The 19,810-nt window shown below is 41.1% G+C and overlaps 1 protein-coding gene across 1 annotated transcript in view; it reads left to right on the forward strand.

The window, feature by feature from the left end:
• The first annotated feature begins 6,869 nt into the window (after positions 1 to 6,869).
• Positions 6,870 to 19,810, forward strand: part of Col1a2 (collagen type I alpha 2 chain) — a 34,878-nt gene continuing 21,937 nt past the window's right edge. Inside the window, 16 exon segments of the mRNA NM_053356.2 lie at positions 6,870 to 6,939; positions 9,319 to 9,329; positions 9,902 to 9,916; positions 10,566 to 10,601; positions 11,677 to 11,787; positions 13,013 to 13,066; positions 15,819 to 15,863; positions 16,014 to 16,067; positions 16,165 to 16,218; positions 16,483 to 16,536; positions 16,906 to 16,959; positions 17,440 to 17,493; positions 18,954 to 18,998; positions 19,266 to 19,319; positions 19,423 to 19,467; positions 19,755 to 19,808. Coding sequence (NP_445808.2) covers positions 6,870 to 6,939; positions 9,319 to 9,329; positions 9,902 to 9,916; positions 10,566 to 10,601; positions 11,677 to 11,787; positions 13,013 to 13,066; positions 15,819 to 15,863; positions 16,014 to 16,067; positions 16,165 to 16,218; positions 16,483 to 16,536; positions 16,906 to 16,959; positions 17,440 to 17,493; positions 18,954 to 18,998; positions 19,266 to 19,319; positions 19,423 to 19,467; positions 19,755 to 19,808 — 810 coding nt within the window.

Here is a 19,810-nt window from a genome sequence, read left to right on the forward strand (position 1 = left end):
ACACTTGAAGAATTGCTGTGGTGAAGGAAGGCTTTATCTTTCACAGGACTCATTTTTCTCTTTATGAAAGAATAGGTATTCAAGTTGCCGCAACGGTTAAACATTTCAAAATGCCCTTTGTAATTGTTCAGTGTTATTTTAGTTTAAAGGAAAGAGCCGGAGATTACAATTAAGAGATCAGCCATCTGGTCAACAGATCTACCGTGAATTGGCAATTCCTCTCCTGATTCCTCATTATAAAACGTATCAGTTATTGAATAACATTTATCAAACGACTGCCACATTAGAGACTCTTCTTAGAAATATGGCAGAGGTAAATCTTGACTTTGTATCCTGTACCTACAAGGACTTGGAAGATCTTTGAGTTATCTTACAACCCTTCGAGCATCTGTTCCTCATTTATTTTTCTTAACAAAATAAAAAGTTTTTAAAGTCTTAGGAAATAACTAGATGCTACTTTTCAGTGTACTAGCTTCACTGGCCCTCTGTCGCCATTGTTTTAACGCGTGAGTTAAATAGTAAAAACAAAATCACTGACACAAAAAAGCTAGTATTTAGATTTAACTCCTTCTACAGTTGTGTGGTGCAAAGTCATTTTCATTATTGGGTAAATGTTAGTTGAGTATCTTTTAAGTTGGTAGGCATTTTGCTAGATCTAAGAGTAGATGAATGAATTAAATGGGCAACTTTGGTACAATAAATGAAGTCAACCAAGAAACATTGTGTTCTTTCATTTAATCAAGCAATCAGGCTTGTGGTAGGTATTAGGTATTAAATATTGGAGGAATAAGGAATCTTAAAAGTATGTAGAGTTCTGGAGAGTTGGCCCATGGTGGCATATCCAGGAAGTCTTAGGGAAGTTCCCTTCACCCCTCAGAAACAGTATTTTTTTTCTAAAATTATAAATAACAATACATGCTACACTAAGATTTAGATAGTGATTGTGGATAAGTTGAGATAACAGCATATCATATAATAGGTAGTGTGTTATCCATTAATAAATTGAAATTTTTAGATTTTAATAAGTTTATTGGTACTATCATTAATTTAATTTGCTAGTTATTTTCAGTGAAATATGACCATGTCAATATGTAATGTGTGACAACACAAACAATTAAATCTTTATAAGTCTTTTTCTGGATGTAAAGTAGTAACCCCAGAACACATACCTTTACTCAACTTCATGCCTAAATCAATCAATTATTAACATCTTGCCATTGCAATAAAAGTCTCATTTTTCCCTCAGCCACTTGGAAAGAATTTTAAAATTACAAGTCTGGAAATCAAGCCAACCAAAGTTCTTATAAGTCAGAGAGGGCATCCAGAATGCATCAGCCTTCTGGGACTTGCCAATTGAAGAATGGCTGAGGAACTGTCTGAAGAAAAGCAATCAGTATCTTCTCAAAAAAAAAGAGGTGGGTTTAATTGAAAGCTGAAATTTGTGAGCCCCAGTGCATCCCTCTGAGTTATGGGGCTGAATGTGGTCAATAAAGAGATACTGCAAGACAACTGCCTCCACACCATCCGTACACAAGCACACTCTGACGTAGGCGTAAATAAAAGAGGAGTGTCGACTCCACATTTATAAGCTTGAAAAATGGGGCACTGGGGATGAAACCAGAATTTATAAGAGGTGAGATAAATTTCCTGTCTATTCATTTGGAAGATATTTCGGGAGAAACACTTGATTATTCATTCAGTACCAACTTGGAAAAAAAAAATCCATATGCACTTAAATGTCCCTTGCCAGACAGCAAATACCAGAAAGCAAATGAGATTCTGTGTGGAAGCCTAAGGTTACCCTGGAAGACTTTAAAGTGGGGTTTAGCATCAGAATTATACAGCTACTCCAGATGATCTTATTCTATGTCGGGGATAATCCCCTTGCTCAGTAATTCATTTAACTACACCTTAATTCCTTAAACTACACCTGGCTCCTTCCAGCCATTGGTGTAATTAAAATTCTGTAGCACGTGGTTTGTTGCCTCCCCTTCCTCACTCACTTTCTCTATCCTGGATTCCATTCCAGGAAAACTCCTTCACCAGTATAGCCTGCAAGAGGATGTGTGTACTCTCTTCATCTTGGTTTGGCCTCTCAGACAAATATGAAAACTTTCAGCACCACAAAACTTCCACTCATATCCTCTCCAAACCTGTGTCCTCTTCCCTGATTTCCTTAGATGCTGGAGCTTGTCAGCAGGTTTTGTTTGTTTATTTTAGTTTGTTCTCTTTTTTTTTCTTCTTTTCTATTATTCTCCCATCCCAATACACAAATGCAACCTACAGGATTTCACACCATGACATCAAGAATGAAGTGTGTTCCTTTACCTATAGATCAGGACAAACATGAAGTATGTACTTCAGACATTGGCATTGTCTATGAGACCTATTTGCTGGCTGAGTCTGGATAGGAACCCCCTGTCTTCTTCTTTCTCACCATAACCATCCTCCACCTGCTCCTGGCACCCTCCCCTCTCACCCCCCAGTTTCCACAAATCAAACATCAGAGCAGTTTTCTTCCACCTCTAAAGTATTCCTGCAGCTCAATATCTGCTCTCAATTCTAGAATCGCTACCCTACAACAGACTCCTCCAATTTCCTTTGAATTACTCCTCACTGGTTTCCCATCTCGGCTGTGCTCACCTAATCATTCTTCCAGCATGTGGGCAGAGCCCTTGTTTTTTTAAAACATCCTTTGATGGCTTACTTTCTCAAAATCATCCACCCATACACCTTCTCAAGGCTTAGAAAAACAAGACCACCAAAGTATAGCTTAAAGTTCCGTTTTAACATCGTCTCTGTTAAACCTACCATCTTTTTAGCTCCAACTTCTTGCTGTACCTTCCGCCTTCACGATTTAGTCAAAATAAAGTGTCTCAGACTGACAATATTCCTAGAGCTTCTGTGGGCTTTTTTTGTTGTTGTTGTTGCTGTCGTTTTGTTTTGTGTTTTTGTTTTGTTGTTGTTCTTGTTGTTGTTGTTGTTCTTGTTTTTAAGTAGGGTCTTGATATATATCCCAGGCTGGCCTTGAACTTGAGATCCTCCTACCTAAGCCTTCCAAGAGCTAAGATTATAGGAGTTAACTACCGTACTCGTTCTCTATCCTCCTTATAAAATCTGTCTACGAAGGCTTGAATAAGATGTTGCAGTTCCTGAGAAGCCTGACCGGATTCTACCATGTAAATCTAGACCTCCCCGTAAACTCAGAATGATTCACTGCTTTTCTGTCTCTCCTCCAGCAGACTAAAGCCCCCACAGGACAGAGCCTTGTCATCCACTCCTGGTGCTCCCAACTACACAGCACCTAGCACAGTCCTAGACAGTGCTTGAGTGAACATGGCTCCAGTTATTCCTAGACATCCAGGGAAAACTGAACGTTCTGTTTGACGTGATATGTACCAGGAACCTCCAGGCCTTCCAAAGAAATAGAGGAACATAAGGAAGGCAACCATAAAACTTTTCCACCAGTTGCTGAAAGCTCAGGAGGAGAACTTCTTTTCTCTCCTCTGAAAACGGTGCAGGGATGTGAACCCAGAAGTCAGCCAGATAGCAGCAAAGCCACAGAAGGCTTTGATTTATTCATTCCCTGCTCCTTTCCCTCTCTTTTCTCACATCCCACGTGGACCAGCACAGTCAGGTCAGTTCAGGTTTTGTTTCTGCCCTCCCAGTTTCCTCCACCTCATCCCCAATCTTCAATGACAACAATAAATAACTAATTAAAAATGTGTTCTTTTATCACATAAAATGTTTAGCCAATATCTAGAGACAAGTATTAGAGAACGTTAGAGAGCGCCTGTTCCCAGTATGTGGCAGAAAGACTGTCCATAAATGGACTCTCTCTCTCTCTCTCTCTCTCTCTCTCTCTCTCTCTCTCTCTCTCTCTCTCATACACACACACACACACACACACACACACACACACACACACGGAAGGGAGGGAGGGAGGGAGGGAGGGAGGGAGGGAGGGAGGGAGGGAGGGAGGGCAGAGAGACAGAAAGAGACAGAGAGAGACAGGAAGGAGGGGCAGAAAGAGAGAGAGGAAGAGAGAGAGAGATAAGACAAAGAAAGAGACAGAGAGACTGACAGAGAGAGGGGTAAGAAGAGAGGGAGAGAGAAAGAGAGGAGAGAGAGACACAGAAAGAGACAGAGAGACAGAGGAAGGAAGGAAAGAAGTAAGAAAGGGAGGAAGGAGAAAAACAGAAAAAGAGGGAGATGGAGAGAGGAGAAGAGAGTGAGAGAGATAAAGAGAAAGGAGACAAGACGGACACAGAAAGAGACAGACAGACAGAGACAAGCAGAGGGAGGGGCGAGACAGAGAGAGGGAGAGAGGAAAGCAGGGAGAGAGCCGCTCTTCCCTTGCCCTCACTGGTCCCGGGCTTCCCACCAAGTGCTGACTCTGCCGGCTGCAAACCCTGCCACATCAGCAGGGAGGGAGCCCTGCAGCATTTGGTATTTGCATCAGTTCCCAGGGATGCTTTACAATGTATCAGTTCACTCTTCCGCCAGGGTAGAGGGGTTTACATACTCGTGCTTGAAACTTGGTTTCTCTAATTCTCAAAAGTCAACCAAGTAGATTTGTCTTTCTTTCTTTTACTTTATTTTTTCTTCTAAAACGGAAAACATCACACTTTCAAGTGCTGTTCTAGGTTCAAGACTATTTTAACAATCACAGAAAGCCACTGAGCAAAGTAGGGTGTTCAAGGAGTTGAGTAGCTATTGCAAAGCAAGTGATTTTACTAAGTTGTTCCCAAGGAGAGTCACCCAATAACTGCCCTGGGCATTTGGTGGGGGTGGGGGGTGGGGGGAGGTGGGGGTCTATAAACCTGTTTTCTTACCTACCTTTTTGTTCAGAATTCAAGCAAAGGCACAAATGACACTCTCTAAAGGCAACCCAGCTCCTCAGCAAAAATGGTAACTTTTGCTTCTGATTAATATATATAAAATAATCAGATGTATAGTCTTGAAACTTTTTTCTTTGCTCAAAACTTTTTAACACCCCCGCACCCCCCCACCCCCCCACCCCCGCCAAATCACTTTCTCACCTGGCCTCAAAGACAGTTGAAGTGCCAGGGTGGGGGAAATACCAAGGGGGGGACACCCACTCAGTGGAGAAGGGAAGGGGAGAAGGAGGAAGGATTGTGGGAGGGGGTGCTTAGGAGGGAGGCAGTGAGCAGGATGTAAAGTGAATAAGCAAAAAATAAATTAATTAATTTTTTAAAAATGCTTCCTAGCTTGTCTCTCAAATCAGGGTTTTCAATAACTTTATTGTAATGTGTATTCTCGTCTACTTCTAGCATTTTTTTTCTTTTCAATTTAGAAAGAGAAGCCAGTCCATTTTGCTTATTGCAGCTGCTGACAGAACTAACCTACTTAGATAGAAATTCTTCCTCACCGGGAAGCAGAAAGGGGGGTGGGGTGGCCGGGGGAGTAAGAAATGAGAAGATTCCCAAGGAATTCACCCATTCCTGCTTCATGAACATAAAATTGGCCTAAAGATGCTGTTTTTCTGGGACTTTGGGGAGACTCTGAATAGGTCTCTGCAGCCTCAAGATGCTTGGCAGGCCAAAAAGAGACCACCCCCTCCCCCCAACTTGGAAGACATTCCATGAAGCTTTGGGGAGGAGCACTCAGTGTGTCTGTGCCATCAGCCTGGACAACCAAAGTCTCCTACGCCAGTGCTTCAGAATCAAAGCTTCATCCCAAGGTGTGGGGGGAATAGAGCCCTGGATGAAGGCAAAGGATGGGGGAGAGAAGTGTGGGGAGAGGTTTTATCTGTTCTGGAGGAGACAGCTTGGGATGTTAAGGAAAAGGCTGTGTATGCCCTAGGTGCCAAGTAAAAAGTCTTAATCATTCCCAACATTTTCTCCTAAGCAAGGTAATGGGAGGTGTGAGGAGGAAGGCAGAGGTGCTTGGCGCTGGCTGCAGAAGGGGTCATAAAGAGGCAGCAAGGCCAAGGAGGCTGAGTGTTCACTGACCTGTTATCTGCTCCAGGCTCAGCGTCTGGGTCTGTCTGGTAATCCTGCGGGGGTTGGGGGTGGGGGGCTGTGCATGGGGCTTAACTAAAGTAATGTAATTATGTAAAGTTTATTCTTTAGTGGCAGCTCCCCTCCTCAACCAGAGAGAGGGGAAGAGAGGGAGAGAGGGAGAGAGGGAGAGAGAGAGAGGCACACAGGCCCCAAAGCAGGAGAATTTAGGGGGCAGGGTGGAGCCAACCCAGGAGGGCTGCTTTAGAGCTCGCCACGCTGTCACCCTCCACCTCTCACACCCCAGCCCCCTCGAGCCAGCAGTTGGCCCGCAGGGCACAAAGTGAAGCAGGACTGGACAGCTCCTGCCTTTTCATCTTCGGCCTCCAGGTCCCTCAACACCTGCCCCGCTGCCCGGAGCTCTGTAAAGTGCCCACGTAGGTGTCCTAAAGTGGTTCCAAACTTGGCAAGAGAGAGAGAGGGCGGGTGGCTGGGGAGGGCGGAGGTATGCAGACGGGGAGTCAGAGTTTCCCCTCGAAAGCCTCAAAAGTGTCCACGTCCTCAAAAAGAATGGAACCAATTTAAGAAGCCCTGTAGCCACGTCCCTCCCCCCTCGGCTCCCTCCCCTGCGCCCCCGCAGTCTCCTCCCAGCACCGAGGCCTGGGCCCCTGGCCCCTGCCCTCCCATTGGTGGAGACGTTTTTGGAGGCACCCTCCGGCTGGTGAAACTTTTCCCATATAAATAGGGCAGGTCTGGGCTTTATTATTTTAGCACCACGGCAGCGGGAGGTTTCGACTAAGTTGGAGGGAACGGTCACGATCGCATGCCTGCGCCCGCCAGGTGATACCTCCGCTGGTGACCCAGGGGCTCTGCGACACAAGGAGTCTGCATGTCTAAGTGGTAGACATGCTCAGCTTTGTGGATACGCGAACTCTGTTGCTGCTTGCAGTAACGTCGTGCCTAGCAACATGCCAATGTAAGTGTCTTCTGCTTGTTTGGGGTAGATGAAGGAGCGAGGCTGGAGAGGTGGGCACCCTGATCTCAATAGAGGGAAACTTCACCCTTCATTCCACAGAGGAGCTTGTGAGGTCGCCCTCTGCTCTGTGGGGAAAACCCTCGGGTTCATGAGATACAAAGAAAATACTTTAAAAGAATGGAAATATGGAAGGCTTGGCGGTTGCCAAGAGTTGGGGAAGTTTTTCTCTTAAAACTAGACTGTTAGTCTGGATCCCCAGGTTGGTGAAGTTCACAGGGAGGCAAAGAATGTTGCCTCAAGATAGAAACCCGACTGACAGAATGAACGACTCAGAGGGCTCCACTCTTCAATCCCCAGAATTATGTTCGTGGTCACCTTGTGAAACTTGAGGCCTAGTTTAGAACGCCCTTTAATAGAACAATACAAAACTCACCGGACTCCATTTTCTTGTGGGCGGCAGAGTTGGTCTAGATGACGTTGATGGAGTTAATAATGAAAACGCGCCCCCTGGAGGGGGTAAAGTGAAAGAACAGGGACCAGGCCCAAAGCTCATGAATTCCAGTAAAAGACTCCCCAGGTCCATGGACCTTATATACACTTCTGGACCATATGTAAAGAACCCAGTCAATGTATATCCTGAGAAGCGGGCTGCTTCGGCCTGTGCTTTTATCTTCTGAACAGTTAAAGCAGCGCCCCAACCCATTACCTCGCCATGGAAATGGTAACTTTTAACTAAAATAAGCTCTGTTCGGTTACACTTCAACATGTAATCAGACACGAAAACAACAGATGTGAGCAATATCAACCTTGCCCTGAGATTCAAGAGCCTGGAATACTCCCCATGAGCCACTGACCATTAGCTTCAAATGAATCAATTGGGCCTTTTTCTAAAATGTGGGGTATAAAGTAAATGTGCCAACTTCAAAGCCATTATTCCATTTCTAGGTTGTATAACTAGACTTTCCTGACAGAAAAATGAAGAAAATCAATCGGGGTTTCATCTTGAAAATGGCTGCCTACGTTAACTAGACAAAGATGTTGTCTTGATGAGGGTTCAGGAGGGCGTGGCCACACCCAGCCCTTCAAAAAACTATCCCCAGCCACATGCCCCATGTCTCCCACAGCCTAATTTGTAATGTGTCTAGGTCCCCTTCTTCCACTTTTATATACCCGCTGAGGATACTAAGAAGTAATTGCATTGTACAAATTAATGTGACAAGTTTAGCTCGATATGAAATCAGAGTACAAGGGTGGAGCCCCACAGAAAAATATAGTAGACCTGGGGAAGTAGAGCCTTGAAGGTCAGCAGACATCCTAATCCACATCCAGGCATTGCGTAGAATAAAAGTTATCCAACGCACATTGTTCAAAATGGCTCACAAACTGGGGAATTAAAAGGCAAGCTTCCAAAGCCTGTAAGGCTTTCCTTAATTCAGGCAAAACTCTTCTTCCTCCGATGGACACAATAAACCAAACATACCGTTCATCTAATTTAACAGTGATTCTCACCAAGTGCCCTTAAATGTGAATGCAGGATGTGGCCCACTATTCTGAGTGGTGACCACTGCAACAGATGTTCTTGTTCCAAATGACACACTTTGTGACCACCAAATCCAAGCAATCTTTAGGGGTGAATCATCCTGGAGCGAATCTGACCGCAATTATATACCACGCTGTCCTAGAATTACCATACTGTAGGAACGAAACTCAGTTTCTAAAGTCTTAACTGTGGCAAAGAAGTGGGTATTTATTTTTCTCATTATTTTTCAAGATTTTAATCCACAATTATCTTTTTACATAAAGCAGCCCTTCTTAGGGAGCCAACGGGATGCTCCGTAGTCAAATGACCTTACCAAATTTAAGTGAATGATTTATAGCAAAAATCAGACTCATGAATGAATTTGCTTTCATGTATGTAAATCTCACCTTTGGGGGGAAAGGGCTAAGTCACTCCCATGTTTTATGGAAAACAAGCTCTGCCTTAGGGCGCACTCTCTCCTAAGTTTTCTCAGATTCCTGTGCATTAGTTCCTGGTCAGTCAATTGGTGAGAGCCAGGGATTCATCTCCACCACTTCCACCATAATCGCCAAGCACTTGAGGTGTCCTCTAGACACAGTAATGATCCACAGCATTTGAAAAATAGTAAATAATTAACTATTTAGTTAAAAATACTTTTATATATTAAAGCTGCAAACAAGTCACTTGCTGGTCCCTGCGATAATTTTTACCTGAATAATTTGGAAGTTATTGGAATATTTTGAAGGAGAATCAGAAGGGGTAGATCAACCGTATAGACCTGAGTATCGTTTGTTAATTACTGTTATTGATCTGTGGAATGATACCAATAACCATTTCCTGTTCTCTCCTTTCTTCAACAGCTTTACAAATGGTGAGTAAGAAATAAGATGTTTGTTCTTTGTCTTGATCACAGCAGTGTCATTTCTGGGGAGGAAAGTTGACCAGTTAGGCTTCCCGAGGAAATGTGAGGGGTGTAGTAGCAGTACAAAGCCTTCTGGCTTCTACTGAAAGGACCCACCCCATTTTCTGAAGTGGGTGGTACTAAGTGAGGCTCGTGTCATAAAACGCCCATAGGCGAGAGAGAGTAAACGAGTCCGTTGAAGTTTGGGTTTTAGCAGCAGCTACTCCAAAGCACAAGGGTGCACTGAGCTTGAGAGACTTTCATAATTTCCCAGGGTTCATTTGCAACGAATTATGAATAAATTCTTAGCTCACGGATTGAAATCACAGCATAGTTACAGATAAGTATATACATTTGCTTTGTAGAGAACATTTTATTTGTAAAATTTTACATTTTATTTCAAAATATTAGGCTAAGGTAATAGGAAAAAACAATGCAGTTACATCTATAGATATCTTTGTGCATAATATCAAAATAAATCCATTTTAATATATAGATGTGTATATAATTCTTATAATAATCATTTATCTTTCCTTTTCTAGGGATCTGTACGGAAGGTAAGAGATGCTATGTTTCTCCATTAATATCTGAAATTACCAGAATGATTTTGGTTTGACAAAATTTAATGTGAACTACAGAAAGGAAATACTTTGTCAAGATTTTACCCATATGAATATGTTTTTACCAAACCAGAAAACAGAGTACGGTTAATGTTTGATGTAGCAAAGGTTTATTATCTTCCAGAATCATCTCTAATTACATTTATATTATACAAATTAATAATTTACATACTAAAAAGACTTTCTAAATATTTGCTTACATTCTTATAAGGGATACATATTATATTAATTATAGATGGTAAATCCAAGTTTATTTTAAAGGGCTAACTATAAATGTGCTGTGAAGCCCTAATAAATAGTTCTTAATCTATACCTATTATCTTATTGAAAGTACAATGAATGGTATCAGTTTGGCCACTACAAATTATAGCATCCTCTAATCCTCAAGCTTGAGGAAAAAAGATTACATGTGGTTTCAATAAAAACAATACTCCGCCACCTATTGTTTCGTGCCGGGTCTTCTAGCACAAATGTAATGATATTTTCGTCAGATCCATCTTAACAACTAATTATTTGCAAAACTGGCTTGCTCGTTCAGCATCAATTACTTACACATGTGGTCCTTGGCCTTTTTGTCTTCTGTTAGGGCCCCACTGGAGACAGAGGACCGCGTGGACAAAGGGTAGGTCACTTTTAACCCATTAAAGGGCTTTGGCCCATATTCCAATAACTGCATATTAGAAGAGAAGGTACAGAAGACCAACAATGTGCAGGATTCTTTCCTACTCAGATAATTACACCACCTTTTAAGTAGATAATGTCCTGCAGAAGAAATAAATGAACATTATTATATATAATCAATATCCCCTTTCAGTCACGACTACTCTTTCATAAAGAGAAACTCTATTATAGGCGGCCACGGTCTTTGCAGGGTCTGTCTGTCTTTTAGTTTGGCCTGCCCAATACAGGTGTAATGGAAATGTGTCCCTTACCACAGAATCCTCTTTGTGACATGTTTTGTCTCTTTTGAAAAAAAGAGAACCTCTGTATAGACTGGAAATAATTGTGAACAGCAACATGTCTCTCTATCCTCGTTCATACATGTACATGCCGGGCTGCTGGCCTATTTCCTACACTGCCTTGATAAGTGTCACCAAGTATTTTGCATGCTTGGCATTATGTAATAAATAACTGCACCATGTATCTGTTGTGATATGTGGACAACAATGTACTCTACTCCATTTATTAGTATTATAATTGTATTGTTTAATTATCCTAACAACATGGATAGTGTTAAAGCAGTGTATTTTCCCATTTCTGTGAAAAAATGATCTAACCAGTTAACCTACACACATATCCCCAGTTAAGCTACTCCTCACATATCCCTCTCAAAACAATAGGTTCCCTTTACAAAAGTCAGAAAGCAGCTTCAATATACATAGTGTCCTTTTCTACAGCATGAAATGTGTGAAGTTCATAGAATCAGCTCCGTAATGAGTTCATACTCAGGGTCTACACTGGTAACCTTACACGTCAGGCTTTAAGTGTCCTCCTAAATTAAGCCTGTGTCACAGGTGCATTTCAATCAGTGACAGAGCATATTATATTTCTACCCTTTCACATCAACAAGTCTAACAAACTGATCTTAGCATGTGTGTTCTTTATGTCTCTGGCTTTATGTGACAAACTATGCAGGGTTCCACAAGGCTACTCTAACCCTGTCCTAATTTGCTTTTGTTTTAAAAAAAAAATAACAGGGCCCAGCAGGTCCCCGAGGCAGAGATGGTGTTGATGGTCCCGTTGGCCCTCCTGGTCCCCCTGGTGCCCCTGGCCCCCCTGGTCCCCCTGGCCCCCCTGGTCTTACTGGGGTAAGATGCCTTACACATTCTTAACTTAAATCTGACTTTCGTGTCTTTCTCTGTTGGAAAAAAAAGTATACTCACTGTGAAATTTATTTTTAGCCGTTACAGAAAAAAATCTTCTATTTAGAAATTTAGTATATTTTATTTCATTTCTTTGGTTTGTTCATTTAAGGTTTTGCTTTGCCTGTCTTTTTTGAGGCCTTGTCAATTACAGGCCTGGTCTTTGTGTTCACTGAGGGTAGCCGCAGCCTTCAGCACCATTATTTAATTTGGGGATTTAATATCTTTTATCAGTTCAGCACAAATAAGAGGTGTTGCATTATTAAAGAGTTTGATTAGATTGAATTACGTAAGTGAAGCCCCTGGTCTTAAGCGATTTCACAAACATCCGACCCTCTCTATTCTCCTTGGCTTGGAGACTGCTGAACCAAACATTCAAAGCAGTTTTAGGTTTAATTTGCTGGAAACTAAATTGAGAATTCCCTTTTTCATTAATATCTTCTTTTAGCTTTATGTCTTTGACAATGGTATGAGTGCCAAATGGCCTCACTGCAGGAAGGAAAACATATTTGCTTAATTGGTTAGCACTATGAATCAGATTCCTAATTCTAATACCCAACTGTATGCCAGTAAAATAAGACCTTTCTCTCCCAAAGATCTTATTATGATTGCTTATCTTCTGAGTGCATTAAAAGCACCTTCTTTAATACAGTTACCACTCGAAGAGAGATCTTTAACAGGGAAGTTATTACTGTGAGCAATTTTTTAAAAGTTTAATCTTCCAAGGGGCATTTTAATTTTCCTGTAACTTGAAAACTCTACACATCCCCTTTTGAAACTCTAGCCAGAACAAAGAAGTATCTTAGTGACTTGTAGGCTAGGGCAGCAACTGCTAATACAGCGTGTTCTCCTGAGCTCTGCTCCACTCGAGAGGGTTCTGAGGGACTGTATAGGTTTAGAAAACCATCTTCCCTCGGTCTAGAGGTAGGCAATGGGTGCATAGGAACAGATTTCTCAAGGCAGATGAGTCTTGAAGAATAAGAAGGGGACTCAGCATTGAATTCTAAGTCATTTCTATTGACACTTGGATCTCTTTTAAATTGTATTGGGGAATTAATTAAAGTATTAAATAGTATCAGGAAATTAATTAATCGATTGAAAGAAGAATGGACATTGTAAGCGTATGTATGACCATTGACCTATAAACTTGTGTGTGTTTTATTCCCTCCAGAACTTTGCTGCTCAGTATTCTGACAAAGGAGTTTCAGCTGGCCCCGGACCAATGGTATGCTTGTCTCTTATTATCCTAGAGGGGAAAAACAGCTTGTGTAAGGGAGTTTACATTAATCCTCACAATACTAAGTTAAAACTCCATGGTTAGATCAAATGAAAACAACTCCTTTTTCTACATTTATTAGATATCAAAACTGAAGGCCAGGTTAGGCGTTTTCAATTTTCTCTACCAACATGCCTCATAAAAAGATGCCTGAAAAAAATGATCTTTGGAGATACAGACCATAATTTGAGCAACTGAATTTAACTCAAAGAATTAATATCTATACATTTCTCTATGCCTTTCCACATTCCTTAAAATGTAAAGCAGGACTGAAAAACAGAAGTCTTCACATTGCTCCCTGAACCTGTTGGAAAGGACCAAGGAGCTCTAGTCCAGCCCCTTCCCTGTAATGGGAAAATCTGGGGCTTTACCTCGGGTAGTTAAGAGATAACATATGGTTCGTGTATTTAGTCCTTGAATAGAACACTTTCTTAGTCACAAGAATTTACCAGGTCCCCCCGACATGTTCAGAACCACACTATGGATTTGCGCAGCTGGCTGCAAATGGCAGCAGTTCTGAGTCACCTTGAGGGACTTGACGGTATAAGGAATGTTTCCTTTCTCTCCGTTCTGATGAAAATGCCTTTTCTTGTCTATCTATTAAAAGCCAGGATAGAAGAGAAGTCAAATTTAGCATTTGTGTCACTCAGCACACATCCTGTCATTTGCGTAACCATTTATAAAGCTTCCCTGTGTGTCCGGATGGTGACCTGGCTGACAAATGGAGCTTCTACCAAACATTACTGAGATGTGATAAAGAGAAAATAGACATGATCATGAAAAATGTACCAGAGTTTATAGAAAAGGATGAAAATGTCCCAGAAGCAAAAACATTAGATTGATGAACGACTGTAGAGTTTAATACACATGCACACAATTTGGCTATTTTAATTATCTGTTTTCCAAAGGCATTTATCTGACAGTTATCATGGTCTTTAAACACAACTTTTACCTGGGCTCTGTATCAGTGCTCCATCTGCATGAGACATTATTCTGAACCTAATGGGCCGAAGTAAAGTAATATACTATAAGGGCAAGACAATATTTTCTGTAAATTAAAACTCTCACTTGTAAAATAATGTAGCTTTAATTGATGATTTCCAATTTCCTGATTTTTTTCCTGGTAATTTAAAACGTTCGTATCTGAAGTGAAAAATTGAAGCGTTCTTTCAGCTTTGTTTATCTTAGACATTTGAAATGAGTTGTTTCTGCTAATGCCGGGCATTACTCAGATGTAAAGTAGAATCCATTTCTCAAGAAGAGGCAAAGTGGGAAACAAAGCAGGAGTAGATGTCATTTTATTTTAAAAATTGAAATGGTGGACATAAGCCTGAGAAATTAATGTAGATTTCAGATTCCCCTTTCTTTGAAAATTTTTTTCTGAGAATATCAAAAAGAGTATTCACTTTAAAATATCAGTGAAATATAATTTAAGCTTGTACCTCTACCCACATCCACAGACAGATGTAACTAACAGATAGGTGTTTAACAAAAAGTGAAGGTAGGCAGCAATAAAGGGTTAAATAATTTCCCATGTTGGAAAATCAATAACTACAAAACCCCACAGGGTTCTTTTCTAAATTAATCAGAGTTCATTTCACAGCCTCCACAAAATAAAATATCCTTTATGTAAATGAAGTTGTTGCAAATACGGGGAAAGACGAATAAATATAATTAAAAATTCATAACATCAAAAAAATTATACTTAATGAATACCTAAAAAATATTTTTATTGAAAAGTGACAGCTTCTTTTAACATTGAAGCCACTTCTACAACAAAATAAATAGTTCTCATAATTGAAATATTGTGCTTTTTAAATTAAGTATGTAGTGTCTCGCTACAGTCATTTAATAAAGTGGATAGGCTCAACTGTAGAGTCCTCATGGTTGATGCACTATAAGCAAATTACTCAAGACTTATGCATGAGGTATTTTTAGCTCTCTGAGAGATGGGTCCTACAGATGAGTTTAAACAAGCATTGATTACTACAGAGGCAAACCAAAACTACTTTTAGCTCAAAAACTCATTACATTCTCTTTTACTTTACGTTTGTGATCCACTAAAGAGAAGACAAAGAAGAAAGAAACACTACCGTCATTTGTGTTGTTTTTAATACCCTATGATAGATTCCTCCAACAGGCTGCCTCAATAATAATTTATTTTTGCTTCACCCCTCATTACATCCACTTTCACTTGACATTTTCATCAGTCATCAAACAGGCCTCAAAAGAGCTTTAAGGTTATAATAAACATCCCTTTAATCATTGAAAAGGACTTTTGATCCTTTTCAATGTATGGCCCAGTGGCAATAATAGTATCAATTTCTTAGCTACGTAGCACATAGAAAGATGACATATGACAAAGGGAATCTAACAAATTCTTTGTCATCCATTCTGTGTCCTGTTCTTATGCAAAGATCAGCTCTCTTCGTTGCCTTAGAATAATCTCCAGATGCCCAGTTTTGCACATTTCAGGGAACTTATGACTTCCCCCATAGGATTCTCATTGAATTTAGAAGGTTTGGTTGGTTTAAAAAAAAAAACCTGAAGATCAGGAGAAGGTGTGGGAAAATTGGTTCATCTGTCCATCAGAAAATTCCAAGGGCTCAGTGACATCTTCTCTAAATCCAGTCTATCCCATTTTGAGACTCCCAACAAGGACATGTCTTCTTGGTGTTAACTATGTGTATACTCTTTACAGGGCTTAATGGGACCCAGAGGCCCTCCTGGTGCTGTCGGAGCCCCTGTAAGTATCAAAATCCTATAATCATTCTTATATAAAAGGGAACGTTCAACATGACTCTCACATGCTGAGGATGTTGGTGGACGGCAAAGGATTTGCCTAATGTGGCGACTTCCAGATAAATAAACAAATGTTCCTTTTCCTCTACCTTAGGGCCCTCAAGGTTTCCAAGGACCTGCTGGTGAGCCTGGTGAGCCCGGACAAACGGTGAGAACATTTTCTCTCTGTTTTAAAAAAAGAAAAAGTCTCCGAAGAGAGGTCTGTGAACACAGCCTTAACCTCAATGCATCTCCGTTTCTCATAGGGTCCTGCAGGTTCCCGTGGGCCAGCTGGCCCTCCTGGCAAGGCCGGTGAAGATGTAAGTGATGGCCAAGCTCTCCCCAGATAACTGTTACAGACTCCCATGTCAACAGGACTATCTAGAGTCAACACGGAAAGCTCAACAAACCTGAGTCTCCCCATACGGGAAATATGACTTTAATGAAATACTAATTAACTTGCTTATGCTCAAGAGATATCATTGTTAATCAAACGTGTATTCTAGGCCACATAATTACGCGTACCTTTCTCTCCTGATGGCTTACTAACTGAAGGATGACCCTAGGCTGCTTTCCTGTTTTAGGGTCACCCTGGAAAACCTGGAAGACCTGGCGAGAGAGGAGTCGTTGGGCCACAGGTAAGATTGTTGACCACAGGATGTGGTTGAGGATTAGTTATAAGCATGCTTCTGATGGTGGCTCAGATGTCACTCACGCTGGTGACATGGACTGAAGGTATCTGACAAGGGAAAGAACCAAGAAAAGAATGCAGATATTTTATTTATGTTTGTAACATAATATCTGTGACAGCAGACTAGGACTAACCAAACTGTGTTACCATCTTACTTATTTATATCATAGCTGTTAGTTTGTGGCTCCATGCTTTAAAAACGTAACACCCTTAAATCCCAACTGAGCTTTGAGGAGAATTGGTTTGGAAAGAGGAAAGCACTGTGTTTTGGCTTCAAAGAAAACCTTACTCACCTTGCTCTGGTCCCCTCCCCAAGGGTGCTCGTGGTTTCCCTGGGACTCCTGGACTTCCTGGCTTCAAAGGCATTCGAGTGAGTGACTTCTTCATCTAAACGAGAAAAATAATTGCTGATCATGGGGGTGGTGAGAACTCAGTGGTATTTAAATTCCTGGGTGGACATCCTAGCTTCCATTTTGAAAATGCTGGAAATTAAAGTGGAGCCAACACTCATCAAAAATTGAGACTGATGCAGAAACACTATGTAGATTCTATAATATATAGATTGTGCGTATTTTTAAGTACTTAGAACTATCTAAAATCCAGAAAATATTAGGGTGAGAGGGATGCAAGGAAGCTTGTCCAGCACCCTTCCCTTCTTACCTGTGTGCAGGCCAAGTGATTGGCCTGGGGTAGTAGCGGAACCAGCTCAACTGACCTGGACCGCTGGATCGTGTTCTTCAGCAACCATGGGATCTGTCTAGACGATAGAATCATTGCAAAGGTGGAAGACTCTGGTCTGACTGAGATTACAAAATGAAAGCATTTTTGAAAAGTACCTGTTGCCTTTCAGGGACACAACGGTCTGGATGGATTGAAAGGACAGCCTGGTGCCCAGGGTGTGAAGGTAAATACTGAGTTAGGAACATTGTCTGTAAGCAAGTCACTTAAATCCTCCATTGCTGTCAAAAAGTATCTTGTCTCCTCATCTAGCCTTCAAATCCCTCAATGGTGGGACAGTGAGATTCTATGACAAAGGGCCAATTACTAATGTTTACTTAACTTAATGTTTACATAAATAATCAAATGGGAAATAATGTTGAAATTTTCTTCCTCCATCCCCTTTCCTCCTCTTATAATGTCACTGGATCTCTGTAGCCAAAATAAAAGTAAATCAACATATTACCAACTATTAGAACGAAAGTGTACTACTTTAAAGTGTAAATCCTCCTTTGTCTTGCACTAATTAGGTAGGTACATTCATGTCACAATGCACTTTTCAACCTCTTTCCTCTGATTTGTCTGTGCACACTCAAAAAAAATTTTAATTAGGTAATTAAAGTCTCGGAAGTGTATTATCTCTTGGCTAGCCTCTTCTCTGACAACGTTTCAGACCATAAAATGTTCTCTTTCCTATTAAGGAGATAATGTGATGTTAAAGTGAATACCAGTGTAATTACAAATTAATGAGTAACAAATGCAGGCAGGACCAGAGATGAATATGAATATGGAGAATCTGGTCTAACTCCTCAGCTGCCATACAAAGGATAAGGTCAAGTCCATTCTCCCATGAGCCCCAGCATTAGAGCTCAGATTACTGATCACAATGTCGTAAAATTTTAGAGCTAAAAGGCACTTTGTAGGTGCCTTCATTTAGGAGAAACGGAGATTAGGAAGAGCTCATGACTTGCCCAAAGTCATGCGTCTGGTTAAAAGGCAAACTCAGAAATCTCGTGCCACACCTTCTTAAAGTGGATTCTTCACCTTAGACCTAGAGCTGGAGAAGCAGCTCAGCAGTCGGGTGCTTGCTAAGTAAGCAGGTGCCAAGCCTTTGATTTACTACTCAGCATCTCTCTCTAAGCTAGAGTACCTTGAAGGAAAGAGCTTTTACATCCTCCAAAGTAGAAAGTGACCCACCAATTCCTAGCTCTCAGAATAAAAAACAAATCTGATGGCCCCAAAAACTATGAGGACGTCTTGACTTTCCATTCTTCTTAATAAAAGGCGATAACACGGGGCATTCAGATAACTCTGAAGATGGTAACTTTTGTTACACTGAAAGAAAATGTGTCATTTGTTTCTCTTTTCAAATCATACCCCTAATCTATGGAGTTAGCTCCAAATGTCTAGGATATAGGGAAAATTGGAGAGGGGTACAATTAAATAATCACATGTTTTTAGTACCTTAGCTTTGGCATATTTAAATAAAACTCTTACCATATTTTAAAAGCATAGGTATATGAGATTATTGAAAAATAGTCTGTAAGTATAAAAACATGTTTAAGATGTACAAAAGACTCAAACTGAGTGCAATCAGAAAAATGATATGTATAATGAACAAAGACTCTATTTTTCTTCTGCATATAGGGTGAACCCGGTGCCCCTGGAGAGAATGGAACCCCAGGTCAAGCAGTGAGTATTGATCAATTCACTGGAAACCGGAACATGCACTCATAGCATTCTGAAACCTTAGAGTTTCTGATAATAGCCATTTCCCTTGGCATTGCATTCTTGATATGTTCTTATATCCTTGCACATTCAACTTTTACCTGGTGTTGGAACATAATTTGTATTCTTAGTGAACTCTTACATGTGTTAGAAATTGGACAAAGTAAGTGCTACCTGTGACTCTTTTGAGATCGGCACTCTGGATTTTATTAACAATATTTCTGCTTCTAGGGAGCCCGAGGGCTTCCTGGTGAGAGAGGGCGTGTCGGAGCTCCTGGTCCAGCTGTAAGTGGTCCAGATTTTTTCTTCCCTTTTAATCTTTTTAAAACGCTGTCTGATGGGAGTTCCTTGATGTCCACCTGACTGTCGGTCTTTCCTTCCTTTATAGGGTGCCCGTGGCAGTGATGGCAGTGTTGGCCCCGTCGGCCCTGCTGTAAGTTCTGACACTGGGGAGTAGAAAGGGGTTAAGCCTGTGGGGCAGTAGCTAACTTTTATGAAATGACAACCTTTTGGAGATTTTTGCCAAATGTTTCTCTGGGGTCTGTGGAAGTTTCCCTTTCTAAGTAGCGCAGGCTAATACAAATACCTAGAGCTACTGATACATAGAATAAAACTCATCCTCTGTAGGAAAACCTTGGACTTCTTTCCTTGATAGAACTTTGTGCTTGTTTTCCTAATCCGCTTCAAGGAAATTTCTTACACCTTCTGCTTTGATTTCAGGGTCCCATTGGGTCTGCTGGTCCTCCTGGTTTCCCAGGTGCTCCTGGTCCCAAGGT

The sequence above is a fragment of the Rattus norvegicus genome, chromosome 4 (assembly GCF_021556685.1).
Source record: "Rattus norvegicus strain SHRSP/BbbUtx chromosome 4, alternate assembly SHRSP_T2T, whole genome shotgun sequence".
NCBI classification, from domain to species: Eukaryota; Metazoa; Chordata; class Mammalia; order Rodentia; family Muridae; genus Rattus; species Rattus norvegicus.